The sequence below is a fragment of the Tachysurus vachellii genome, chromosome 2, assembly GCF_030014155.1.
Source record: "Tachysurus vachellii isolate PV-2020 chromosome 2, HZAU_Pvac_v1, whole genome shotgun sequence".
NCBI lineage: Eukaryota > Metazoa > Chordata > Actinopteri > Siluriformes > Bagridae > Tachysurus > Tachysurus vachellii.
Window position 1 is genome coordinate 28,418,493 of NC_083461.1, and position 27,500 is coordinate 28,445,992.

At 42.4% G+C, this 27,500-nt stretch overlaps 2 protein-coding genes across 4 annotated transcripts in view; one reads left to right on the top strand and one right to left on the bottom strand.

The window, feature by feature from the left end:
* The window catches only part of lcorl (ligand dependent nuclear receptor corepressor-like), a 23,055-nt gene extending 3,261 nt beyond the window's left edge, over window positions 1-19,794 (top strand). Inside the window, exons 2-8 of one of the 2 annotated variants that reach the window (XM_060864161.1) lie at window positions 107-172; window positions 781-860; window positions 1,166-1,280; window positions 2,603-2,794; window positions 3,000-3,072; window positions 11,805-16,681; window positions 17,502-19,794. In XM_060864161.1, the coding sequence (XP_060720144.1) occupies window positions 107-172; window positions 781-860; window positions 1,166-1,280; window positions 2,603-2,794; window positions 3,000-3,072; window positions 11,805-16,681; window positions 17,502-17,515 (5,417 nt within the window). In that variant the 3' untranslated portion in view covers window positions 17,516-19,794. The remainder of the gene's footprint in view (window positions 1-106; window positions 173-780; window positions 861-1,165; window positions 1,281-2,602; window positions 2,795-2,999; window positions 3,073-11,804; window positions 16,682-17,501) is intronic. The other variant, XM_060864162.1, reaches the window with a different exon arrangement.
* Window positions 19,795-19,858: 64 nt separating this feature from the next.
* Window positions 19,859-27,500, bottom strand: part of ncapg (non-SMC condensin I complex, subunit G) — an 8,330-nt gene continuing 688 nt past the window's right edge. The window contains exons 3-23 of one of the 2 annotated variants that reach the window (XM_060864158.1): window positions 27,201-27,407; window positions 26,891-27,119; window positions 26,572-26,717; window positions 26,306-26,390; window positions 25,969-26,161; window positions 25,709-25,858; window positions 25,415-25,555; window positions 24,992-25,115; window positions 24,780-24,869; window positions 24,393-24,575; window positions 24,155-24,208; window positions 23,681-23,791; window positions 23,472-23,591; window positions 23,119-23,346; window positions 22,765-22,946; window positions 22,396-22,543; window positions 22,124-22,294; window positions 20,914-21,040; window positions 20,744-20,788; window positions 20,594-20,663; window positions 19,859-20,496 (exon numbers count right to left, since the gene is read on the bottom strand). In XM_060864158.1, the coding sequence (XP_060720141.1) occupies window positions 20,367-20,496; window positions 20,594-20,663; window positions 20,744-20,788; window positions 20,914-21,040; window positions 22,124-22,294; window positions 22,396-22,543; window positions 22,765-22,946; window positions 23,119-23,346; window positions 23,472-23,591; window positions 23,681-23,791; window positions 24,155-24,208; window positions 24,393-24,575; window positions 24,780-24,869; window positions 24,992-25,115; window positions 25,415-25,555; window positions 25,709-25,858; window positions 25,969-26,161; window positions 26,306-26,390; window positions 26,572-26,717; window positions 26,891-27,119; window positions 27,201-27,407 (2,934 nt within the window). In that variant the 3' untranslated portion in view covers window positions 19,859-20,366. The remainder of the gene's footprint in view (window positions 20,497-20,593; window positions 20,664-20,743; window positions 20,789-20,913; window positions 21,041-22,123; window positions 22,295-22,395; window positions 22,544-22,764; window positions 22,947-23,118; window positions 23,347-23,471; window positions 23,592-23,680; window positions 23,792-24,154; window positions 24,209-24,392; window positions 24,576-24,779; window positions 24,870-24,991; window positions 25,116-25,414; window positions 25,556-25,708; window positions 25,859-25,968; window positions 26,162-26,305; window positions 26,391-26,571; window positions 26,718-26,890; window positions 27,120-27,200; window positions 27,408-27,500) is intronic. The other variant, XM_060864159.1, reaches the window with a different exon arrangement.

The window sequence follows — 27,500 nt, forward strand, 5'->3', positions numbered from 1 at the left end:
GGTGCTGGGTAACATCTTGGCACAGAGTTCTTACTTAAAAAAATCTTTTCTATCTAATAATAGTAATAATAATAATAATAATATGTGTATAATATGTGTGTTACAGGGTTTGAGAGCATACTGGAAGGAATCTATGGGCAAAGGCTGTTGCAAGATCTCAGCATATTCGTCAGTGAGTTATTCTTTATATATTTAATACTACGTACTAACCGCATTAGACAAAAAGAACTCTGTTGGTCTAATTTGTCTGCTTTTTAATGCCCTCGTCTGCTTCACGGTTCAGTTTCCGGTTCTCCTCTGCTTTAAATCTGATAAATGATGATTGTAGTTTGATGAAGAATTGAGATTCTAGAGCTCAGGAGCACTTAAAAAATGTAAATTTTTTGCCGGAGCTTGATGTCATTTCTGTTAAAAATATTGAAAAATGCTGTTTATCGGTGTAATCCAGAGCGTTATTGATTATGCGTTTCTTAGATTCTGGTATCTGTACATAAAAGCTGGAGCCGTTCTGCTCCCCCCAGCTAACGTGTTAGCGGTCAGACTTTTGAGTTTGAGTGGTGAACGATCTCGTTACTGATACCCCCTCCCCTCCTCCTCTTGTGCTGCAAATGACCTATGTGATCTATGCAGAATCCTGCAATTGACAAGGGCGCTAACATGCTACCGAAATGCAGCGGTGGTTTTCGAACAAATTGTTATTCTGCTTAAGGGGATGAGTCTCGCCTTTGCTATTTTTAACGTTCGCGAGTGTGTCTCTGTGGGTGTGTGTTTGCTTCTCAGATTGTGAGCCCGAAGCGACTGCTGATTGGTCGACAGATGCGCACTGCTCCTTCTGTAACTTACAGCTCGAAAAAATCAGTGTAAGTGTGTAGGAAACGTTACAGTGTTAATTCTCTGAGAACAATGGTGTTCAGTGTGTATTTACTGTATTATCATTGATGCTGATCTGATGAACAATGTGATCCAAATTAACTGAAAAATCTTTCTGAAAAACACTGATAAAAGTGTCTTAGTCTTAATTCTCTAAAGATCTATTTATATATATATATATATATATATATATATATATATATATGATGTTATGATGATGATGATGTTAATTGTTTTATTGTATTAAAATTAATTAATATAAATTTAGTGAATATTCTGTTTGTTCTTGGAACAGGACCGCTTGCCTGACTCGCCCCCCCATGCCGAAACCCCTCCTCAGGGCATCAACACCTCAGACACACTCCAGTGCCAAGCAGACCAATTTCTGCATGCAGTCTTACACAAGAAAGGTAATGGACACTTTCCCACACACACACACACACTTACACGTCTCAGGCTCAGGCTTTATGATATGTGATCCTCACGATGAACTATTGCTTGCTAGATTTCAAGCACAGACGATGAAGAGGGAATGATGAAGAACAATGTAGTTTAATGTGTGACTGAATTTCAGCAAATTCTTATTAATTTTCGTCTGAGTATAAGATCTATGTCTGTTAGAAAGGGAGACAGAATGTGGAACATTGTGGAAGGTGATTGTGATTAATCTTAATAACAACAACTTCAAAATGGAGAAAAAAATGCAGAAACACTCGGTACAGAACATGTTCAAGGCAAGAACCGGTCATTAGAGGCCATTTCCAGCCACAGTAGGGATTGAGCTTTAAAGTGACTGCCAGCTCTCACTCTTCTCGACTGGAGCTTGACAACTCATATTTTTTAATAGCAGACATAAAAATAACTTGAGTTGTCATGGCAATGAAATAATAACATCCCTTACTAGCCCTTGATGCTACGGAGTCTTGGCTCGAGACTAGCAATTTTTTTAAAATGTCGCCATGCTGTGATGGTCAAATGACCATCGCCCATGACTGAAAACAAGGAAGGACACAATGGAAGAACCAGGACCTTTCCTAATTACAGATGAGTAGAAAAAAGCAAGATGATAACATTCAGAGAAAGACTCAACTCGACAGGTATCAAAGACGGGGAAAACACTGAAAAAGGATTCATAGCAGGAGCTGAGAAAGACAAAACATCAAGCCTTTAAGGCCAGATAAAGCAGATTCAAGGCCAAAAGTCTTAAAGATTAAAGAAAGAAACTAAGCAAGGTGCATGACAGCAAGTGGTCTAGGAGCTGGAGCACCAGAGCAGAGGTACAGGCATGGTTAAGAACAGACACTAACAGACGTGGAACATGGTCTGAGCTGGAAACAGACAAAGCCTGAAGTTTTTATATAATTAGTAATGGATGAACTTGTGGTGCCACATCAGAAGCTAAGGCTAAAACTATATGACTGTGAGGCAAGTCCAGATTTACAGGACACACATCCCAAGTATTGGTAGTTTTTGGGTTAGCACTGGATCATTGCCCAGCATAGAATGGGCACACGTAGTGATGAAGGAAATGGACATCTCAGACGATGCTAATGAAACAAACGAGTGTTAGTTTGTCATCGTCTTAATTGAGTGAGATTTCAAGTTTTGGTCTTCACAGTCCTGAACTCCAGGGTGTGTCAGAGAATCAAGCACGATTACAGTTGTGATAAATTGTTGTTAAGAATTCGTGTCCAAATATTGTTAATGGGTTATACCATAATACATTACCCAGAATTCCCTGAGAGCTGCGACCCCATTATTCCGTTGGCTGCGCAGGAGTTGATGAGGAAGATGATTCGCCAGTTCGCCGTTGAATATGCGCATAAAATTCAAACAACCGAAAGCCAGAATGCCGTCACACAAACCGAGCCGGATGGACCACTGGACCTGACGCTCAGTCGCAGCACACAGAGTGCACAACAAGGTGACCGGTACACACATGACACACACTGAAACTGTCTGGGTTTTAAACAGACGGCTTATTTTGAACAGCATGTCAATAAATCACCTACAGCATTTGCACTAATTGTGTGTGATTTTTTAAAAGCATGCACAAATTAGTTCTTGTTGTTTAGGATCTTATTAAATCGGAGCCTGTGTGTCTTAACGATGTTGTTTTCTTGTTATAGCAGACGGCGTTCTCGACCTCTCAAAGAAAAACGCACCGTCTCTGAACACGCTTGTGCAACAAAGACTATCAGGGTAAGTCAGTTAACACTAATAGATGTTGTTCAACTGTGTGTGTGTGTGTGTATGCGTGACTGTCTTTGTGCTCTAATTATGTCTTTAATATTGTGCACATTTTTGAACTCTTTAAACTGAGTGTGTGTTTATCAGGTGTGTGTTAATTCAGAGAGTGTTGTGTTGCACTGAAGGGTTGACTCTTTTCTCACTTGTTGGACGGTAACGTCACGTGTGTGTGTTAGGGCTTCAAAGGGCTGGACAGCCAAAACCTATCGCTTTATTTCCGTTTACTCGTTATAAGTTTCAGACTAAAGATAAAAAGGAGCAAAACTCACACACAGACATACACACACACACACACATATACGCGCACACACACAGACAGACAAAACATACACACATAAACACATTTTTACACACATTTTGTACATCTCAAAGTGAGGCTGTGTGTTAAACACATAAATAAGAAGCGAGTGATGTTACCAAAGACAAGGCGGTAAAGGAGTGGACCCTGAGTGCTTCCTGTCGTTCGTCAGCTCACTCGTGCGTTTCTCGTCCTCCCACCCACCAGGAGACCAATCAGAGATGAGCGTCTGGGCCGCAGCACTCAGTTTGCTGATGGTTTACTCTCTAAAGCCGTGAAGGATGTTCGCTCCGGTGCGCTGGACCTTCACAAAGCTGCCATATTATACGGAATACCTCAGAACACACTACGCCTCCACACGGATCACACACACTCCGGCGCTGTGCCTCTTGCGCTCGCCAACCACAATGGAGTGACACCGTCCCGCACCGCTCTGCACACAGGTGAGACCAAAACGGCAACAACCTGGACGCGACCTCGGTCTGACCAGTCAGAACGCGGTAAGCCGTCAACGGAGAGTGCAGCAGCGGCATCACTCCTTCATCGGCTGGTGTGTGAGCTGAGAGAACGCAGCGACGCATGTAACACTCCGGCAGGGGGCTCTGCGCTGCTCCGCATCCCTCAGGTGCGTCCGGGCGTAACGACTCCGCCCTCTGACCTCAGCGGCCTTGTTGACGCCGTTTACCTCAACAGCAAGACCTCAGATCGTGTCAAGATCCTCCTCCCCAAACACAGCGACTGTAGCTCCGCCCTCGAGTCCCGCCCACTGCAGGGGGACGTTCCCCCGCCGTGTGTGTGTGCCCGGAGCGCAGGTGGGAGTGTGAGCGCAGACGAATGTGTGGAGGAGAGCGAGCGCCGGGACAAACAGCCGCGGAAGAAACGTGGGCGCTACCGCCAGTATGACCATGACATCCTGGAGGAGGCTATAGCCATGGTGATGGGTGGGAAGATGACGGTGTCGAAGGCGCAAAGTGTGTATGGCGTGCCACACAGCACGCTCGAGTACAAAGTGAAGGAGCGTATGGGGACACTGAAGACTCCGCCTAAAAAGAAGCTCCGCCCACCGGAACCAGGAACCTCAGGGACAACGCTGAACGCCTCGAAACGGTTTTAAACCTCAGTACTGCGATTAACCTCACTACTGCCTGCACACACACACACACACACACACCTCATTAACTCACACATACACAAACAGACATATACAAACAAACGCCTCGTACAAGCTAAACCGTCAGGAACTCTAATGACATAAACTTGAATTTCCATACTCTTTACACATTACACACACACACACACACACGCACACGCCTTTATTCAGGGTTTCACTGTGCAGATCTGTAAGATATAAACTGTTCTATTTAAATTGCAAAGCACTGTTCTGTTGGAACTGAAGGATTCATTCAGGTCTAATTTTTAGGGAAGCTAATCTGCTAATTGTTATTGACATGACGTTAACGCCTGCACAGTGATAGGTGTTAATCGCTCAGAGATTGTATTTAATTGTGTAAATTATTTATTACCCCAAAAACAAGCTCTTTTAACACAGTGTGTATCTGCTGTTCAGGAAAACTTGGGGAACGTATCATATTTTTAGCGAAACACACACACACGCACCCAGTGTAACATGCACTTACTTTAGTGTAACACACTTAAGGTGGTGAAACACTCCTTTTTAATGTAACACGCACAGTTTAGTGTAACACGTTCAGTTTAGTTCACACATTTGGTTAAGACTCGGTTTAGTATCACAAGCATTTTAGTGCAACACAAATGGTTTAGTGTAACATACACCTGGTCTTGTGTAACACACACACAGTTTAGTATAACACGCTGTTCACTGTAACCCTCACACACACGCACACAGATGTTAGTGCGACATACACACAGTTTAACTTATTATACCCATGGTTTAATGTAACATACACACAGTTTTAGAAGTTTATTGTAACACACAGATTAGTATAACACACACACAGTTTAATGTAACACACAAATTAGTGTAACACCCTCAGTAGAGTTTTGTATAGCACACTAAGTGAAGGGTAATACACTCAGGTCTTACTTAACACCTTTGTGTGTGTGTTGCATTAAACACAAATTTAGTGACGCAGTTTAGGGCGGATAGACAAATTGTGTGTAACACACAGTTTAGTGCGACACACTTTAAAAAAAGCGTAGACTGGGTTCAGTTTAACACACACTCAGTTTCAGGAGGAGTGTGTATCATGTGTCTGACAGTTTTGGAAGAGGAGTGTGTATCGTGTGTGTGTGTGACACCCTCGGTTTAGGCAGGTGTGTGTGTTGTGTGTGAGAGAATCACATTTGGTGATCATTAACACGGTTAATTTATTTAGAATAATAAGTGACAATGTCATCAGTAGCGATGCATCGAACAGGCAGGTTATTATTTATGATTAGATAGACGCAGGCGACACTGTTTGTGTTAATGATGCTGCATTAATTCCTTTATTTCCAACGATCATTTAGGCGTAAGTTTTTTTTTTAATTAACACTGTTAGTTGTGAACCGGATTGCTCTGTGTGCGCGTGTGGGTGTGTGTGTAATTTTTTTATTAGGCTAATATTAATTTTAGCACTGATCATCGCCAGAAAACCTCATTAGTAAAACAACTGCTGCCGTAAAAACCTAGCTGAGATAATTAACACTGCAGTGACATCATACTGGGATCATTATTATCCCCCCAAAAAAACACAGTCACATAATTAACACCACCACAGAATCCTCACGTGGATAATTAGCTTCACTGCAGACTCCAACTGGAATAATTAACACCACTGTAGACATGGACCTGGATCATTAACACCACTGTAAAGCCTCTCTGGAGTAACTAACAATACTGTAGAGCTTAACTGGGATAATTAACACCACTATACAAACACCACATACAAAAAACATTGGTAGGATCGTTAACACCATTGAAAAACTCTGTTGAACCTCAGTGGGATCATTAACACCACTCTAAATCCACTCTGGGAATATTAACACCACTCTTAAAGCTCATACAAACAATTAACACCTCTGCAAAACATTGTTCAGATAATTAACACCACTGTAAAACCTCTGGGATTATTAACATCATTGTTAGACATTGCTGGAATAATTAACACCCATTATAAACCTCACTGGAAAAAATAACACCACCGTAAAAACCTCACTCTTGACAATTAACATCTCGTTATTGTCGATAATTAACGATTGTAAAACCTCCGTAAACAACCTCGATCAGACAACTAACACCACCATAAAACCTCAACACAGCAACAGGGCTTTACTGAGATAAGCACTTCATTAACACCATAGAAAGCCTGCAGTACAAGTAGTACTGAGATCAGCACGGCATTCACATGTGTTAATTAACACAGTGTTAATCGCAGCAAAATCACTGGAAAAAGTAACGATGCAGTTAAAATGTTAGCAAAGCTAATTAATTAACACCGCAGACAGATAGTCAGCGCTGCAGTAAAAAAAACAGACAAAGCTAATTAACACTGCAGTAAAAAAAAACACATTGAGATAATTAACACTGAAGTAAACACCTCAATGTCATAATTAACACTGTGGTCATTGTTAAGAGAGACAGTTAACACTGCACTGGGCGAGACAAAGCAGTAAGTCAGTTCCGAGAGATAATTAACACTGCAGTAAAGGCTTCAGTTGGACAGTTGACATCAAGATAAAAATCTCACTCAGATAATTAACACTGGATCAGTACTAACAGAGATGATTAAACGAGTCCTGGCTTAGATAATTAACACTGAAGGAAACACCTTGTTTGGGTAGTTAACACTGTAGTCACTAGCTGCAAATCTGCACTTAGATTATTAACACTAGAGATCCATTACGATGCAGTAAACCCCCTCACTGGGAGAATAAACACCGCAGTAAACCTCACCGAGATGATAAATGCTCCAGTTTTAACCTCATGTAATTAACGCTGCTGAGTTAATCTTCATGTTCATGTTGATGTGATTGTGATTTTCTGCTGTAACCAAATGAACCGTTCAGGGAGACCTCACTCCGCACAACGCTGCTGTACTGACGTCTGTAACACACCATTTACAGTGTGCGTGTGTGCGCGTGTGTGTCTGTACGTGTGTGTGTGTGTGTGTTTTATTCAGGGCTAATCTGCAGCGCTGCTTTTATGTCTCGTGTCTTTATTGTCGGTTATTTAATTCTCAAAGATAGCATTCATGTATTTAACACTGTAACATACTGTACACACACACTTACACACTTGGCTGTGGTGTGTTCACTGCATGAACATTTTTACTCTTTCTATTACAAGTTTTAACTGAAGTTGTGAAAAGCTCGAGGGACGAGATTCGGTTGCACTTTACACATGCTACATACACAAAGACACACACACACACACACCTGTGTTTAATGCTAAACGGTTTTAAAGTGCAGCCGCAAAAATGAAATGTGAATTTTGTGATTCAGGAATGCGCTGTTAATGACGTGTTCGTGTTTGTGTTCGTGAGAATAGTGCGTTTACGTTATTTATGAAGAAAGCCGCTCGGTTTCCGCCATGTAAACTGAATGTCATGACATCGGTGCCTGTTATTAACGCTTCATCTCAAAACGAACAGCTTTATAAGTGTGTATTAACACTACGTACGGGTGTTAATGTCGTCGAGACGGGCACTGCGTTCATTTAAGTACAGATGATCTTTTATTTGTGATTTTTAATCTGTAAATTGACTTCTCTCCATCTGAAACATGCTTGATTTGAATCATGGTGTTTAATCAGCGGGGGTGTGCCGATAATCGGTTATATGACGTCAACGGATAAATATTGTGATAATATCGTTATCACGGGTTCCACTCAGTGATTGGCTGCCTGAGAAAAGGACGCCGGTTTTCCTTCCATGTCCTTCGCAATCCCGTAATTCCTTCGGATGAATCCAAATTCGATTCAGTGCTGAGCGTCAACGATAATATAAAAGCACTAATAATTTAAGATCAGGCTTTTTAATCGCCGTCTTTAACCAAACGAAGTATCTGCAGCGTCCTTAAATCTGATTTTTTTCAGAATGATCAGATGTTATTTCAGTCTGTGCTTTGAAATCCTCTTTATTTCATGTTTATATCCTCTTTTATATTTTGACTCGGCTTTTTAACGTGTTGACGATGGTTTTTGATTTTTCTCTGTTTTTGGACCACATTAATGTAAATGTCGTTCCAGTAAAACGACGAATTCAGGTAAAGAAACCAAATTTGATTCTTGAGTTTGGTTAATGTAGCCATAAAAAGTAAAATCCTCAGGGTGAGAGAGTACAGAGACCAGAGTTAATAATAAACCTGCCCGCTTCATTTTTTTTTTTTTTTTTTTTTTTGCGTGTGTATAATAATTTAATAATTATTTAATTTCAGTTTTGTGTATTAATTTAATAGTGCAATGGAAACGTTTCAGTTTTAAGATAGTGTTTTAAATTAATTTCAAGGTTTTGCAATTTAATATTTTTTTCATTTGTTTTGTTTTGGTTATTTGTTGTTTTTTGGGGTTTTTTTAAACTCAGGGCTTGAAATTAACCAAGCGTTAACCAATTGTAATGCAAAAAAAAAAAAAAAAAACTAAACAAAAAAAAGTCTCCTGGCCACAGCACAAGACTCCGTCTCTACTTCTCATGATGACTGAAATGAAGTGTTATTAGTACTCTTACTGTATGTTGTATTTATTCTATCTGCAGTGAAACCGTTTCTTTTTTTCTTCATTTTTTTTCTTCCGAGAATTATTAACTTTTATATCAGAACATTTCCAAAATATATTCCAGGGCTTTTCCACACGTGCATGTGCGATTACAGACAAATATTCTGACATGGGTCTCGTGACTGAGTAAACAATGCAGACGCTGAGGGTCTTAGAGTTTATTTCACGCTTGCGTTTTCGTTGTGGATGTGAAAGTGTTCCGGAAAACCGAAACTTGAACTACTCGTCACATCACTTACTGTTTATGATCCGATGATGTCAGGAAAAGACGTATTATGGTTATTAATATAGAAAACCGGGTTTTCGTAGGAATGGATTCTTCTCGCACAAGAATAGCTGCCGTGACACGCCGTGCATCAAAAACACTCGGTGCTCTTGGCTCCGGATGAACGAATTCTTTGACGTATAAACAGACCTGCGATTACGAGCTGAATCAGGGGAATCGGTAAAAACGCACTTGGAGTGAATTTTCAGGGGAAACGTGTCAAAATACTCCAGCACTAATCACACATAGACTGCAGGCAGAGGCACTAGGGATTAGTCTGGAAACCACCGGGATTTAACTCCTTAAACACCATCGGGTTCGTTTCACGCCGCTTCGCCACTCATTCAGCCACGTCCGATGTTTTCTGTTCTGCAGCATGTTACACGGAGCACTGCGTTCTACGCGTCGTTTCTCACCTGCATCCGCCGCAGCTGAGAGTCGCTGATACCGTCACTTTAATTTCGAGCCCTGCTATATCAGTCGCGATCAGTGATCCGTCACAGCGTTTTCATGTAAACAACAAACAGATTAAATGTACTGAAGACTCGGGGTTTAGTACTCGTAAGCGAAACTGCAGTCGGACGATGAAACGTCGGATGATTATCTGATGTTTAAAACGCCACGTGTGGCAGCGTTGGTGTAACCGTTTTATTATTTTTTTTTCTGCACTACGATTTGATTCAGATTTTCCTCTTTAAATGTTTGTGTATTATTTCTGTGTTAATCAGGAGAAGACTTTACTGTGTTGAGCTTTAGCGTGTTTGAATTTGTGTTGAAGCACTTCATTGTTTTTAAATGTGAACCGTGTTCTGCATGCTTTTATTCTAGCTCTTTAAAAATTTATATTTCTCTAATTGTGATGATTATTATTATTATTATTAATCAGAGAAGGGCTTTTCGCTCAGCGAGTCCACTGAACACTCCCGAATCTTTAACATTTAATTTATAAAGCTGATAAATAATTCATATTGATGTTAATGTGTAATGCTCGCTTTGATTTGAAATCATTTAAAAAAAAAGTCTTTTCAAAAATGCTATGACAATAAAGTGCATTAAAATCTTTGTGTATCTTTATGTGCTGGTTAATTAACATGTCTGAAATGTAAGTAGTCTCCTCACTGAAGTGTGTGTGTGTATGTGTAAGGACATATAATGCCAGATGTGACATAGAATTCAGATATTATTCAGAATATTTTCCTGCCTGGATTTTGATTTTTTTCCGATCCCATAGTTGTGTTTACGTTGCTACGGCTATGTGAAAGACTTCTTCTGAATACAGTCGTCAGGAAAATGTGCATATTTTAGCAGGTTTCCAGAAGTAAATTAAAATATGTTTACGATAGCGTTAACGTTGTTAATAAAACGGATTTACAGATAAAAGGTTGAAGAATTTCTGAATAGACGTTACACAAATCCTCACGTTGTGTTTTTTTGTGTTCTGGTTTTAACCCTGTTATTATAAAGCGTTATTGTAATCATTTTATGAAATTATATGAAACGCTGGGATCAAAATAAATGCAGGAAAATGAATCGGTGTCTGAATAACAGAAAAACACTCATTCACACACAGTAATGTAACCTAAACATTAGATTCTCCTTCATGCTAGAGAAAGATTCATGGAACATGACAAGTGACTAAATGCTCACTTAATAGTCAGAACAGTTAAACTGTAAAAATGTCAGCTATTCTTTCTACTGTAAATAAATCATAAATCCTCAAACTAGACCACTGTGCAAATGGACACTAATGATCTTGTTCAGTCTCACGTTCTTCTGACGATCTTAGCTAACCTGCTGTAATACAATATGATGAGCTAATTAAGTGTACAAACAAGTTTTATTTATTTATTTTTTTTATTTCATTTTAAAACTCATAAAAGCTTATAAAATATTATTGATATGCCCCTGATCGTTCTTGATCCAGAGGTAGCTGTGAGCGTTCACGTTTTATTTATTTAAAAGACTTTTAAATAAATCTGATTGATTCCAAAATTCTACCTGCACAACCTGAAGTGCATTACTGGCTACGCCACTGGTGATTAATAATTAGCACTTCCTCCATTTTAGAGAGTTCAGAAAAAACAGACCGCCGCAGCCCGTGGCCCCCGTTTATGTCTTCTATATCTTGCTTACAAGTTTAAGGTTATATATTTGCTTCTAACGTGCGTAAGGTCTGACGACAAGGCTGGTTTAATACAGCTAGAGTTACCTTAATGCTGCAAGGGAATATAAATAGAAAATAAAGCGAAATATAATAAATATAGTGTGTGATTCAAGCAGATTTGTTGGATTTGTGCTACTGTAATGTGAACGTGGAGAAAATAAAAAGAAACTCTTGCTGCCCAGTCTGAGTGATGAGTAATGATGTGTCCCTCATTTACCTGTAGCTGTTTGGTGACAAAGGAGGGAGAGAGCAAGACAAAGGAGAGGGAAGAAGGACATGAGCAGAGAGGTACGGCGCTGGAGGAAGTCATGAAATCACTTTGTGCACACCACAGAGTCATACTGTTGCACATCCTGCAGGAAATGACGTCGTTCCTGCCGAAGGACGAGGATGTTCCGGTGGCAACGCAAAGAGACGTGCATGGGACAGTCGGGACTCTGAGGAGCAAGCATGGTGGTCACTGCTGTCACGCCGATGAATTGATGAGTGTGTTGAATAGCTGTGTATCAAACGGGTATGTGTGCTCATGCAGACTTGGGGTGTGTGCAGTAAGTTCTGTGTGTCTATGTATGAAGAGTTGTAGTGGCTCCTCCTGTCGGAGCATCAGGCTCGGCTGTGCCGGCTGCTGCGCTTGCTCTCGGGCACTGGTGTGCCAGCACACACACACCTGTGACATCACACAAGTTGCATATACAGGTAGCAACACACACTCGGGCTGCCACAGTCCATCCCCTCCCCCGCTGTCTCCTCCTCCGCTGTCCCCGAAACCACAGGACACCGAAAGCAGTGGTGATCCGGACATGCCCATGTTGAACACACACACCCTGAATACACAGCCTCCACCTCTCCTGCCTCACAACACACATACCGATCAAACACGGATGCCCGAGATGCAAGCCAAGCCTGAACACATTATAGACTTAATGGACAAGTTCACCGACACACTGATGGGGGTGTCGGAGCGAGAATGGAGTGACAGTGGTGACAGTGTGAAAACTTGTGATGACACACACCTGACTGAGATTATCACCACCGTCTTACACAGCAGTAGTGAGAAAGACTACAATCTGAAGGAGCTCTTTGAGCAACACCTCGCCTCTGAGAAACGTACCCCACAAACGCGCTCTCAGAGGCGACAAGAAGTGATGCAGGCCATCAGCAGGTCACATGACCAAGCCGCAACACGCAGGCAGAGCCTACAGATCAAACGTGACCTTGCACGACTTGAACCCGACATTTCTAGGAAGAAGAAGCGGAAGACACAACTGATTACCCATGGCACATACAACAAGATACCAGGTTCACCCATCTCACATGCTCAAAGCCTGGACATGCCCATCTTACACACTCAGCACCCAGACACGCTGATCTCACATGGTCAAAACCCAGAAACGCCCATCCCACACACTCAGAGCCCAGACACACCCATCTCACACGCTCAAAGCTCGGACACGCCCATCTCACATGCTCAGCACCCGGACACGCCGATCCCACACACTCAGAGCCCAGACACACCCGTCCCACTCACTGAGAGCCCACATGCTCAAAGCATGGACACGCCCATCTCTCACACTCAGCACCCAGACACGCCCATCTCACATGCTCAATACCCAGACACGCCCATCTCACATGCTCAATGCCCAGACACGCCCATCTCACATGCTCAATGCCCAGACACGCCCATCTCACAAGCTCAGTTTCCGGGCACACTCAACTTACACACTCAGAGCCCAGACATGCTCAACTTACACACTCAGAGCCCAGACATGCTCAACTTACACACTCAGAGCCCAGACACGCCCATCTCACATGCTCAGAGTCCAGACATGCCCATCTCACGCACTCAGAGCCCAGACACACACACTCAGAGCCTGAACAAACTCACTCCACAAACTCAGAGCCCAGACATGCCCATATTTATCTCATGTTCCCAAAGCCTGGACATGCCTCAAAACCTGGACACACCCATCTCACATTCTCAGATCACAGACATGCCCATATCAAACTCCCAGAGCATGGACATATCCATTTCACTCCCTCAAAGCCCAGGCACGCCCATCTCAAACGCTCAAAGCTCAGACACGCCAATCTCAAATGCTCAGCACTCAGACGCGCCCATTTCAAATGTTCAACACCCTGATATACCTATGTCGTACACTCAGAATCCAGACACGCCAGTCTTATGTGGTCAGAACACAAACACACCCATCTCACATGCTCAGAGCCCAGACATGCCTATATCGCATGTTCAGACCCCAGACATGCCCATTTTACAAGCTCAGACCACAGACACACCCATCTTGCATACTCAAAGCCCAGACACCACCATCACTGATGCTCAGAGCCCAGGAACACCCAGCTCGCACAATTACAGCCCAGACTCGACCATCTCATACACTCAGAGCCCAGACACACCCAGCTTGCACACTTATAACTCAGACACTACCAGCTCACACACTCAGAGCCCAGAAATACCCAGCTTGCACAATCAGAGCCCAGAGAAATCCGAGGCTTGTGGCACTGTGAGGTCGCGGCGGAATATTGTCCGTCCTCAACACTTGTCGTCGTATGTCACTGAGCCACGGAAGATGTTTTATGCTGCTTGTCGCTCTGTCAAAAATAACAGCACTCCCACACAAGGCACTGGCATGACTGAATCCCCACCTAGTGCTGTGATAGGACAACTAAAAACTCCACCTGTTTCACCTAACGACAGAAAAGCCTGTAAGCCTGAGACAAGTGCAGAGTCTCATGCCGAACTTCAACTAAGAGTAAAGACACTCGGCTCTGAAGAAGTCACACGATCCCTAAGTCCTGTCGTAACTGACTCAACAGTCACGGACTCAGATGACGCTGATGACCTTAAATATGCCAGTCCCATAAAACTAATGCTGGTGTCGACTATTAAAGATGAAGATGGTGTTAAGTACACACTCAGAGCTGCACAAACACACAGTGATGAAGAATCGTTCGATCCGTGTGTGGAGGCATCATGGGTACGTAATGCACTCCAAGAGCAGACAACGGATGAAACTGTTCAGAAAATGAGCAACGAGTGCAGTGAAAAACTCTCTAGAGAAGAGTTTGCTAACACAGAGGGTCTGAGGGACTGCATAAACAGCATTAATGAGGCTGAACCAACTATTAAGAGGCGTCCTGGACGGCCCAAAAAGTTGAAATCTCCAATGGAGAAAGCAGTGAAGCGTCCAATCGGACGACCAAGGAAATGCAAACCAGTGGACATAAATGAGGCTCCCAGGGAGGACAACGAAAAGCAAAGAGCAGAAGATGCACCAAGCGAGGAAGATAATAATAAAAACCTGAAGATCACTATTACTTATGGAAGGCGGAAAGCATGGAGGATGGTAAGTGAGGGACAAATTCATACAGAACAAAGCAAAGGCAGTAGAGCTTCAACACAAAGCAGCAATGCTGACGAGCCTGCACATTTCACACAGGCACAAGTCAGTATGAATAAAGATCAGTTTAGCTTAGTAATGCCTGTGGAGGACAGGAAAAGTCTCATGCATTCAATCGTGTGTACAAAGCAGAGTGACAGTGCAGGGACGAGAAGACCAGGACGACCAGCTAAAGTCAAAATCTCAGGGATTTCTGTTACTGTTACCACGGTTTCGCCACAGCAGCGCAAAATCCACATTAAGCGAGATGTGAGAGAACCAGCAAAACATCAAAGGGCACTGCTTACTGACCTGGAATCAAATAAAGAGCAGGAGACAATCACTGAGGAAGAGCAAGCCTCTATTAGACACTCAGTCAGAGAAAGAAGACCTTCCGTCCATCTGCTGCACTGTGTCGCTATATCACGCCCTAACACACCAACACCCAGATCACGCAAACTGTTGCTGCACAAATCTGATGACGCACAGCAGGACGCACAACAGCATAAACCTAAAGATGCTAATGACACTATGACCAGGCCAAACACTTCTCCACAGAATGCTGTCCATTTCTCAGCAGCATCAGTTGAGTCCCTCTTTGACGCAAATCTGCAATGGTGGCCAACGTCAGCATCACCTGAGACCTTAAAGGAAGAGATGAACAGGCGACTCAGGGTGATGAAAGAGACATGGGTTTCAGACACATCAGATGTATTCACTACTTCAAGTTCATCTGCAGACACATCAGATGTATTCACTGCTTTAGGTTCATCTGCAGACGCATCAGATGTATTCACTGCTTCAGGTTCGTCTGCAGTGAGGATGCTGTTTGAGAGAGATTGCAGTATGGAAACGCTTTGCTCCTGGTTCATGCAGACGACTGAGACTCAGTCTCTCGCCATCACAAAGAAGGCCAACAACCGAAATCCGTGTGAGGTTTTCCAGTACAGCTCGGCCCAGGCGAATGATAGGCCAAATGTTTGCTCGAGTCCGCAGGCAGAGCGGCTTAGGAAATGCATTAAGAAATTTGCTACAGTTGTCCCTAAAAGTCCATCAAAGCTCTTGCGAACACAAGCAAAAGTCACTGGCACACAAAACTGTTTGACCAAGCAACATGTTTTGAATACAACACTGAACAATACTGAAAAATTACAGCAAAATGGTACGTGGCACCTTTATAAAACAGCGCTCGATCGAGCAAGATCGCGATTTAAATCCAGGACCAAGAATACAGACGTGGACTTTAAAAGCCTTAACGAGCAGGTGGATAGTGGAATTCAGCCTATGAGTGTGTCTGAACACTGTCTACTGAACACACTGCAGACAGAGTCTCACAGGACATCAACTCAGCAAAAGCAGATCACTGCTAATGCCTGGAGTGCACACACACTGAGGGAGTGCAAAGTGTTTCTAAGGAAGCTCAATTCTGCTAACACACGGTCAATGTCTGAGGAGTCTAACGACTGTTCGGTGAGGTTCAGCGTATCACCGGCTGGAAATGGTTCAGTACAAAATCGGGAGCAAGGGGTCAGAAAGAGCATTAAACTGGAGAAGACAAGTAACTTGGGCACATCCACACGGCAACAGAGTAAGGTAAATAGGAAGCGCAGACACTCCTGCACAAGTGTGTCACCCCCATCACCTAAACAGCAACGCAGCAGCAGAGGAGTGATGGCAGCCAAGTGGTCCGACTTTATACTCGGTGAGTGTTTTGTACCCCACATGACGGTTAACTTAATTTTCACTTTACTATATGGTATCACATATTTACATCCTGACCAGTCCATTACACATCACACCCATGTTGATTTGAAACCAAACCACTGGTTCATTCCTTTGACCCTGCCCCATTACACCATTGGTTGATTCCATCGACTCTGCCCCTTTTAACTACTGCTTCATTTCACTGACTATACCATTAAATTGATGATTCATTTGACTCTACACTGTTACCTCACTGGTTCACTCCACTGACTCTACAGCATAACACCACTGGATCACATCCCTGACTTTACACCATTACACCAATGGATCACATCCCTGACTCTTCTCCATTACACCACTGCATCACAACCCTGACTCTACTCCATAACACCACTGGATCACAACCCTGATTTTACACCATAACACCACTGGATCACAACCCTAACTTTACACCATTGGATCACAACCATGACTTTACACCATAACACCACTGGATCACAACCCTGACTCTACTCCATTACACCACTGGATCACAACCCTGACTTTACACCATAACACCACTGGATCACAACCCTAACTTTACACCATAACACCACTGGATCACAACCCTGACTCTACTCCATTACACCACTGGATCACAACCCTGACTTTACACCATAACACCACTGGATCACAACCCTGACTTTATACCATACCACTGGATCACAACTTTGACTCTACTCCATAACACTCCATACATTCATTCCTATAATCATTTTCCTGTGAAACCCTGTGTCTGTGTGTCTTTCTGTGTTACACGTGACGTCTCTGTTTCACAGGTCCGGCCAGATAGCAACGTTGCACCCTCACACACTCCCTCACATGGTGCCTTTGAAAACGATGACCCAGGGAAACAAGTGTTACGACACACATACAAAACCTGGGAAGCATCATGTAGCAACCGACTTTATGAAACTTGCACTATTTTACTGCATTATTTCATTTTCTCTTTACATGAGATGCTGTGTTGGAATTTTTTTATTTTTTTTTGGTTGTGTTTATAATGTTTGTTTAGGAGCGAGTGCACTCAATATGATCTATAAACATATGGAAACGAGTTCGAGCCATCTCACTATTCATTCTGTTTATCATTTTAAAACAGTTTAAAATTTAATAAACTGCACTCTCAGAAAGAAATCTGCATTGAGCAATCTTTCAGAACGAAACGATATTTAATTTTCATATTGCACTTACCTTTAATTTTATTATAGAAAATTTGATTGTAAGCATGGTTTTCCAGTTCCATGTCCTTCAGGCTTTATTCTTTGACAAAAGCACACCCTCAAAAATAATAAGGGCCCTTAGACCACCTTGTGCTGCTTTCTGAATAGAAGAAACTTTATTTTTTTCCCCAAACATGCTGCCTGCTAAGAGTGAAATGCAGAGGGAGGATCGTCAAAGATCCAAAGCAACAACTGTTCCATGGTGTGCGAACGTTGTGCAACGATGTGAATCACTGAGCTCAAAATTATTTGAATCTGATTTTCAGGGAACATGTCAAATCTTCGGTTGAGTCATGATTAGATTAGATTCTTTGTCTGAACACTAATAAGCTCAGATTGGATTGGGGAGCTTTAACATAATTGTGGAAAAATACAGAATTGAAGCAGCTGATGCATCTTCACCAATAAAGTTTTATACTCTCTGTATTTGATATATTGTACAAGTGATCATCAGTACATGCTTAAATATATATTCGGTATATATATATATATATATATATCATTGAGTCATGTTGGATTCTGATGACAAAATATACCAGTGATCTTTTGTGTCTGTGTGTGTGTTAGACTCTTTAAGCATTAATACATGCATTTGGTGCTGCACGACAAGTAGCTAAACGTTACCTTCATCTTTTTATATACATACAAACGTACACGTACGCACACGGAAACGGCGCCGCAGTGGCGAGTCTGTCCATCAGTCTGTCACGGTGCCTCTGAATTTCAGATTTCAAGGCAGGCAGCATATCCTGTGGGTGGAAGTACATGCATCCTGTCGAAATTAAATTTTAATTAATCTCGAGGATTGCGCATACAAAAGTTAAAGTCCATATGGAAAAATGTAAACACTGCTAATAAAAACTTAAACATTGTCATGCGAGTCTGAAATTAGAATAGGTCCAAACTTTTCCATCCCATATTGAAGTTTTTTTGTGTGCACGGCTTCTACCACCTCGGTTTTACTGCTAAAAATGCTAAAGTTTGGAATGTTAAAAGTACTTTCAGTTCTCCATTTTCTCAGCATTATAACTATATGCTCACACCTACGTTTAAAGTACACCAGGGTTTCACCACTTAATCTATCCACTGCCTCTGTATGGTCGTCTTATTTCCAGACAGGAATTTCTCCGCACTGAGAAAACGTCGGTTGTTGAATTCTGTCAGTAATCTTTTAATATGTTGTTCCTTGTTGTTATAGAGTTACATTTTTTAATCTAACAATATTGAGGATGAGGCAGATATGAGTAAACAATGCAAAACCGTTCTTAGAGTTTCGCCCAAATTTCAGGAGCAATACGGTACAAAAGTTCTGCTTGCTTGTGCTTTTGTATTCTCCGAAGAACACAGAAGATGATCAGAAATCGGTATTCCGTTTCTCAAAGGCCGTTCTCACTCATAGATGAAACGACTTGATCCTGTAAATCTGTCCGAGTTCATCGTTTAAAAGCAGAGGGATCCCTTTGATCTTTATGAACTGCACTAGTTTATCTCCTCTGTCCTCTTTTAGTGCACTAGTGTGTGTTAAACGCCTTTAAATAAATGTGCGAGTGTGTTTTTATGGCTTATGCGTCGGTCTGTGAGCGTTAAAACAGCGGTGGGATTTCCTTCTTTGTAGCTGTACGGTTGTGTTGGTGTTCTCGTAAAAATATCGTTTTGGAGTTTGTTGTTATTTGTTTGGTTTTTTTTTTAGAAGAGCATTAGTTACAGTGAGAGCTGAAAGTATCCACATGGTGCTAAACACTGTACAGAGATATAAATATACACACTTTATCTTTTCTAATGTGATTTGAACAAGTAACAGAATGTCCTGTCACTAGACCAATAAAAGGTGCTTCTTTAAAAAAAAAAATGCCTGGATTTTTTTTTAAAAATAAAACCAAGGTGGGGAATGATGAGAAAATTATTTATTGGGGTAAACATTTGAAAATAAAACATTAAAAGAACAATTTCCTCGGGTTTTGCATGCCGAGTGAGTTTTGCTGATATTATAACAAGCGCTTTAGCTCTGTCTCTCTCCATAAAGGTCAAAACTTGAACATGGAAAACGGGAGACGTTACGCACTGCAGAGATGATGAATAATAGAGAAGAATGAACACTATAGAGCAGTGTAGGAGAAAAACACAGCAAGCAAGCCTTATGAGCAGACTAGGTCATATTGGTGTCATTATGAATCATTACGATAGCTGTATTAATAAGTGATGAAAATTTGAGTGATAACGGCTTATATGGAGGTCATTTCCCCTCACGCATATTAATGTTAAACGCACACACTGAAGAGTGTTGAGAATCAACATCATTTGTTGGTGATAGGTGCTCAGTCACCTCAGTGGTTCAGCATTGGATAAATATCGATCGTAGACGTCTTCTCTTAAACGTAACTGAGATTAGGTGTGTTTGAAGATGTTTAGACTGACCCTGACCTACGCACTGGCCTCATAATTCATCAGTGCCGTCAGATCCTGCTTGGTTTTATCCAGAGCTGCTTTTTTAGCGCGCCGACTTGGACGCGCCGTCGGAGCCTCTGTGTTTTCTGGAACATTCTCCTCATCGCTGCACATAAATGTACAGTTAGATACCAGAATACATGTAAGGATATACATGTGTGTGTGAGTGAGAGAGAGACAGAGAGAAAGCAAATTAATCCCACCTTTCATCAGAAGACTCCTTCACTTTAGATGTTTTTTTTACACTCCTGGCTGTCGTGGTTTTCTTCTGACCTGCACAAGCACATGGAGATACATGAAGTACATGAGGAAGAATGTGATAAAAAATATGAGAAACGGGCTTATTAACACACCTCTTCTGGGTCGTGTGGGTTTGCAGTCGTCTCCATTGACAAGTTCTGTAATTAAGTATATTGTAATTACACAATAGAAAGAGGTATAAAGGTAAGATTGGGGTGATGGATGTCAAAGTGTGACCATGACACACTCCGTGTTACAAAGGGTCACAAGTGTGTGTGTATACCGCTGGCGTTTTCATCCTGAGCATTCAGCACTGTGTCCTGAGTGTGTGCACCTCGAACACACTGATCTCCTTTAAGACGAGCAAGCACTTTCTCCAAGGCTTTAATGCAGTGCTTATCCTTCACCTCCTACACACCCACACGCACATGCACACAGAAACCCAAGTACAAACGTGATAAAAAGGCTTCTATAGAAGCAGGAAAAAAATCTGTGCTTTGTGCAATTGCACACGCTAGGAGAAATTTATCCTGTGCATGTGAAACCATTTTTTTGGTCTGTGTGTTGTGTACTGTATGTAGGAATTACAGTATTTATGAGACGCCCCAGAAAACCCACTCAAAAAGCCATTTTTGGACTCGGAAATTAGTTGTTTCCATGGTAACAAATGTTCAATGTATACACCAATAGCCTTGACATAGTTAGCGGCTGTTTAGGTTCATTTCTTTCATACAGGCCCCCCTCCCCCTAAGCTCCCACCACACACACTTTACATTAAATATGCAGATGACAAGGCTAGCCTGCTTACACTATATCTATAATCATCTGTTGAATATTGTGTTGCTAAAATAAAGCACTGTAGAATGTTACAGTGAGAAATATTCAGACTTTCTCTCACTCAGCTTTGAGATATGCCACAGTTCTGAATCGGTGTGGAGCAAAATGGCTTTTTGCAGAAGATCTCTGATGCACTGCAGACTTCCAGGTACGGACTCTGAACATTTCTGTCCCATTTTAAGTTTATTTTATACATCTTTATGATGACTATTACTTTTATTGCATTTTAGAAATCATTTTTAAATAGTGACATATTTTACATACATTAGCTTATATTTATTTATAATAGTAATATAGCTCTTTATGTATTAATGCGTTCATTTGATTTTATTAACAACATTTATTCTTATTTAAAAGTCTTGTATTGCTGACAGTTTGTGAGCAAACCTTTAAAAGCCAATCCAGACTCCTATATAGCAGAAATCCCAATAGTAACATCACCATAGCTTTAGTATGTTCTACCAACTTTACTGTCTGTTCTCAATTCCTTTATTTAAACCCAAAGATCAGGAGAAAATGTTGGCAATTTGTGTTGGACATCATAAGATTTCCTGGTGAAGAGTCGTGGCTTGTAATGTGGAATGAAGATTCTGCAGTGCGTTTGTGTTTGTTTTTCTCTAGACTTTACTAGTTGCAGTGTGTAGAGTGAGTGTTACCTGCAGGATGGTGGTGAGGAGCTGCTGCAGCTCGTCGTTAGTGGGTCCCGGATCGGTGCTGATGGCTAAAGAGCCGAGGGTTTTGCAGTACAGACGCACCTCAGGAGCAGAAGTGTCTCGCAGAATCTCGTTACACACTCGCACGGCCAGAGAGTCGTGCACGCTCACGCCCTGAAACCGGAAGAGAAGAGAACGTGCTCAACCACAGTCCTGTAACACAACCCTCTCTGTATGGATCAAGCTTATGGTGGTAGTGATGAAAGTGTGTGTACTTGAATTTGAGCGCTGGAGCGGGTGAGCTCTATGAAGAGCTCGGCAACGTTATTGGCGTCAATCTCGGAGAGCGGAGACGTGGCTGGAGCATTGAATAACGTCCGCACGGTGGGGATGAAGCTCTCCTCTACACACTCCTGATGAGTCCTGAGGGACGAATAGCGTACAGTATTTTACGAAGCTTGTGTTAAATTTTCTGAATAGACTATTGGGAACATTTTTGTTTTGTCTCCAGGAAACCACAGAGACCAGAGCTGAAATTAAACAACAACATCTGAACAACTTCCAAATCATTTACAAGCAGGTGAAGACTTCTAAAAAGTTCCTCATGATTGCCAGCCAGTATTATCATGAGTGTGTGTGTGTACCTGTGTGAGTGCGTGTAGAGCTGCAGGAACACTCCAATGCAGTGTCTCAGTCTCTGGTCCTCTTCAGTCAGTGGGTTGTACCAGAGCAAAATGAGGCGAGTGAGCAGCTTCACGCTCACCATCCTGCCACAGTACAGCAGCTTACACACACACTCTACCGTCTCTGTGCGCAGCTCACAGATCTAAACACAACGTATTTGACTGAAGCCTTACAGAAGCCACTTGTGGTTGTAGTGCTCGGTGGATATAAATGACACTGCTAGCTTGTTCACTAGGTGCGTTTTTGAGAACATGGTTTATGAAAATACGCTAATTAAGATGAGTGATTAAAAAAAAACACACACACACACACACCTCACTGTCCAAGAACTCAGCCAACAGCTTCAGAATACTCTGTATAAGATTATCCTCCTCTTCAACTGGATGATCGGTTTGTCCTTCACTGCCATCTGGCCAATCAGTGGTTTGCGCTTGCTGGGAGGCGGGTCTATCACGGAGGATGTCTAGACCGTTTAAGAGCAGCTGATCAACAACAGCTCTGAGAGCGCTGATCCTGATCTTAGGCTCGTCCAGCTGGGTGATCTATAAACACACACACAGGTTTGGCTTTCAGATTTTCAACTGTAAAGGTGCGCACACATGTATGAATGTACGTATATATATGTATATACCTCTGCCTGAAACATTTGAACTAGTGTGTGTTTTACCTGTAGCAGAAGCACCAGGTGTGTCTTGGCGAGGTCTTTGCTGTGCAGAGCCGCAGTGCCCAAACACACTACAGCCATGTTCCTCACTGCGGAGTTTGCGTTAGACACACACGGCAACACCTACAGCATGGACAACTTTTTATTACAAGATTAAAAACACACCTCTTGTGTGTTGCCAGTTGTTAGTGTGTGAATGCAGGTGTGTTTACCAGCGAATCTAGGAGGCCGTTGAGGGTGGGACAGATTCCCCGGGTGATGTTCATCTGTTTCAGTGCTTCGGCACACATCGTCAGACACTTCAGCAATGTCTCTGGATCATTCTAACACACACACACACACACACACACACACACACACACACACACACCACTGAAAGCCAGGAAGTAGATGATTAACGTAGCTAGCTAGCCTCAAAGCTTTCATTGCATGGTTACATTCTGACAGTTGGCACAGGCTTTAGCATGCAGTCAGCTCCAGCGTAATCAAGCTGATTTTTTGCTTGGGATGGAATTTTTTTAGAGGCTTCAGAGAGCTTCAAATGATTCAGATTTGATCCCGTTCCTGTTGGCATAGAGATCATTTCCAGCTAGGAAGCAGCTTATTGGGTTAGCTATGAAGAAGCTTAATTATTGCTTTATAAAAATATACATCGTTGCTCGTAATTGGACCTACATCCGATTTACCTTGATAAAGTTTACAGTTGAAATATTGGAGAGTTCTAGACCTGAAACCAAGAACTGGCCACACACACACAAGCAAACACTTTAATAACACTAGCTTAGATTTAGTAATGAAAATTAAATGTCACAAAGCTAAACATGCTGAAGCGAAACTTAATTTAACGTTGTGATAATTAACAGCGTACGTTATGAAGCTACTGCATTATAAAGTGTGTACAGTGCTAATAAATGAGGTGTGTACCTTTTCTACGTGCTGCTCTTTAGCAGGTTCGGTGTGCGTGTTCTCCTGCGCTAACTGGTTCTTCAGATCTTCCAGCTCGGTGATGGAGTTCTTCAACTCAGCAGCACGGCTGAAGTCCTGAGCGCTGATGCAGTCTTCCAGCTGTTGCTTACACTCCATAATGCACACCTTCACCTCTGCCAGCTATATACAGACAGTATTTGGGTGAGAAATAACAGAATGTACTAGAAACAAAGGTTTTAAGCAAAAAGACAATACTAGAAAGACATTTTGAGCTGAAAGATGGATATATGAGAGGAAATCTGTAATCTCTAGAGCAGGCACCAGCAAGCTAATCAGCAGTGTGTTGGAGTAGAGTACAGTGGATCATTTGTGTAAAAAACTCACCCTGACTTGTCTCTTGCGCTTTTCGTTCTCGTCCTCGGTTTGAGTGACAGGCACGATCGGCTCCCTGACGTCGGAGATGATCTCGGCTACCTGATGGTCATGGACACCAGACGCGTTTGTTCAGTTTAAACTCGTCTGAAATAATCAGAAGAGTGAAATGAAAGGGTAAGGATTTATTCGGCCCGACCGTTTGTCGGCACACACGAACATACCGTCGCGATGCACTGCTGATCGTCGTGGATAATTCTCATGAGTCTCTGCACCAGCTGGCTGACCAGAGAGAAGGGGGTGTTCGGCAGCCCCAGCATCTCCTTCAGAACTGCGAGCACACGTTTTCTGGCAAGGAAACAAGAAGAAAAACAGATAAAGGGAAATGTTTGTAGTTTGGTCATAAAGACGACTTGAACCTGAACCTTGATCGTACTGTAGGAAATTGAGTATTATCCAGTTAAAAGTCTTTCCTTAAACTTTTTTCAAATTTACTGACTTCTGGCATCTCTGGAGTTGAAATAATTCGTAATCAAAATGTCGTTCTTAGTAGTGCGGACTTACTGTAATATACGATACACATGGATGTAATCTTTTAGATCGAGAGCTGATTCTTGGTAATATCATGTGTACAGCAGGTACATTACCTTCCTCCCTCCTCTGCAGTGTCCAAGCAGTCCACTAGCTGGATGAGTTGCTGTGTGATGAACTCCTTCATCATCACAGACTCCAGCTGAGTCATATCAGCTCTGTGATCTTCACACATGGCTGGAAGGGTCTTCATATAACTACACACAAAGAACGGAAACACACATAACGGCACAAGTTTACCGTTTGTGGTGTGTGTGTGTAGCACATGTACAATCCATTATCACCCTTGTGAGGTGTGTTTAAACAGGAAAGTGCAGTACATACTGAAGTACAGCGCTCTGTGTATTTACCTGTACAGGTATTCAGCAAACAGAGCAGGCTCGGGTAAGAGTTTGTCGAGAAGCTCCTCCCCCTCATCTCCTTTACTTTTCACAAACTCACAAAGTGCGCGCCAATACAGGACATTCTCACAAGTCAGGGCATCTAATGGGATCAGCTTTCTACAAACACACACACACTTAATGCAATGGTATACAAAGGGTGCTAAAATCAGAAACAAACATTATGCTAAAGCACTGCAATGTTCACTGAACAGCATCCTCCTCTTCACCTGTCGTTTAGTTTCGCTGCGTTCAGAAGTTCCTCGGGGGTCGTTACCATTGAGAAGTGGGCGTGCAGTGCGGACACTGCGGTGTCGGCGCAGTTCTCAACGTCCAGTCTGTGTAGCAACTGCAGCACGTCTCCCTGAAGGAAACGGAGCCAGGAGGGAAGGAGCGTCTGCTTCACCACTTCCTTCACTGAAGCTTAACACACAAATTTAAAACCTACTGCTAAAGTAAAATATCTTATGCAAACAATCTTGTGAAATGTCCATGACTATCTATTCTCTAGCCGTACTGATGTACACACACACCACACACACACACACACACACACACAACACCAACCTGCAGAGTCGTTGAGTCCTTGTTGCAGCAGACTGACTCTCTGAGCAATGGATAAAGCTCTGAGATGCACCTTTTCAGCAAGTACCTGACACAAACACACATGTAAAATTAAACATATTCTATGTATTATCATGTAATCCAGCCTTCCGACTTTGTGTAATACCTTAATTTTTTTAAATAATCATCATATAAAACTTTATATCATCATCACTCGTGATTATTTGTTCTTCGAACCATTTTGTCCATGCTGTATACACTGTGTTTACCTGATAAGCCAGTTTGCGGACTTTTTCTTTAACATCTCGGGTACGTCTGTAGATTTTGGGGAGCGTGAGGGCGGAGGGTGCAATGCAGGACAGGACGGCTCTCCTCACCTCAGGGTTTGAGTCGTTCTCTAGCAGCAGCATGTAGGCTGTAAACACACACAAATTAGGAGCTAGTCCCTTATTCCTGACAGTAAAGCTCCCTTATATATCGGCTTATCCAATTTCACATTAATTGAATAGAAACTACATCACTAACAAAGTACTCCAAAGCAACTCAAACTGAGTGATAGATCAGTAATGGCTGGAACGGTGTGTGTACCTTTGATGGTGGGACAATCAGGGTTCTCAGGATCCTGCAGGCGGGCCATGGCGAGCGTGGCCTGTATCCTGACATTGGGGTATTTATCTGTGACACGGATCAACATGGCCTCGTGGATCCGTTCACACAGCCCATCGTCGATCTGTGCGTTCTCACTCAGACTGCCCAGCAGCTTGTTCACCAGCTGACAGACCCGGAACCGCACAGCGTGGCTGCTCACCCCGTGACACTGTGACAGACAATATTTGTGTCAGAGTTTCAACCATATTCCCAGAATTATTGCATTACTGCATCCTCTGCTGTAGATTACCTCCAACAGAAAGTTGAACAAGAAGTTCAGAAATGTATCCTCCTCTTCTTCGTCTTCTTCCTCCTCGCCGACGGGCGTCTCGAAGCTGGTGGAAAACTTCACCACAAAGTCAATGACACTTTCCACTGCTGGCTCTCTGGTGTACACGATCAGTGCGTATTTTAGGCAGCGCAGAAACTCCTCGTGGAAATCTGCCTTATTCTGTAACTACACAACACACAAAATACGCACGGTGTGAATATCAGACAAGACAATATACACACAAAACGGTTTACATTGGCAATTTTCACAAAATCATGA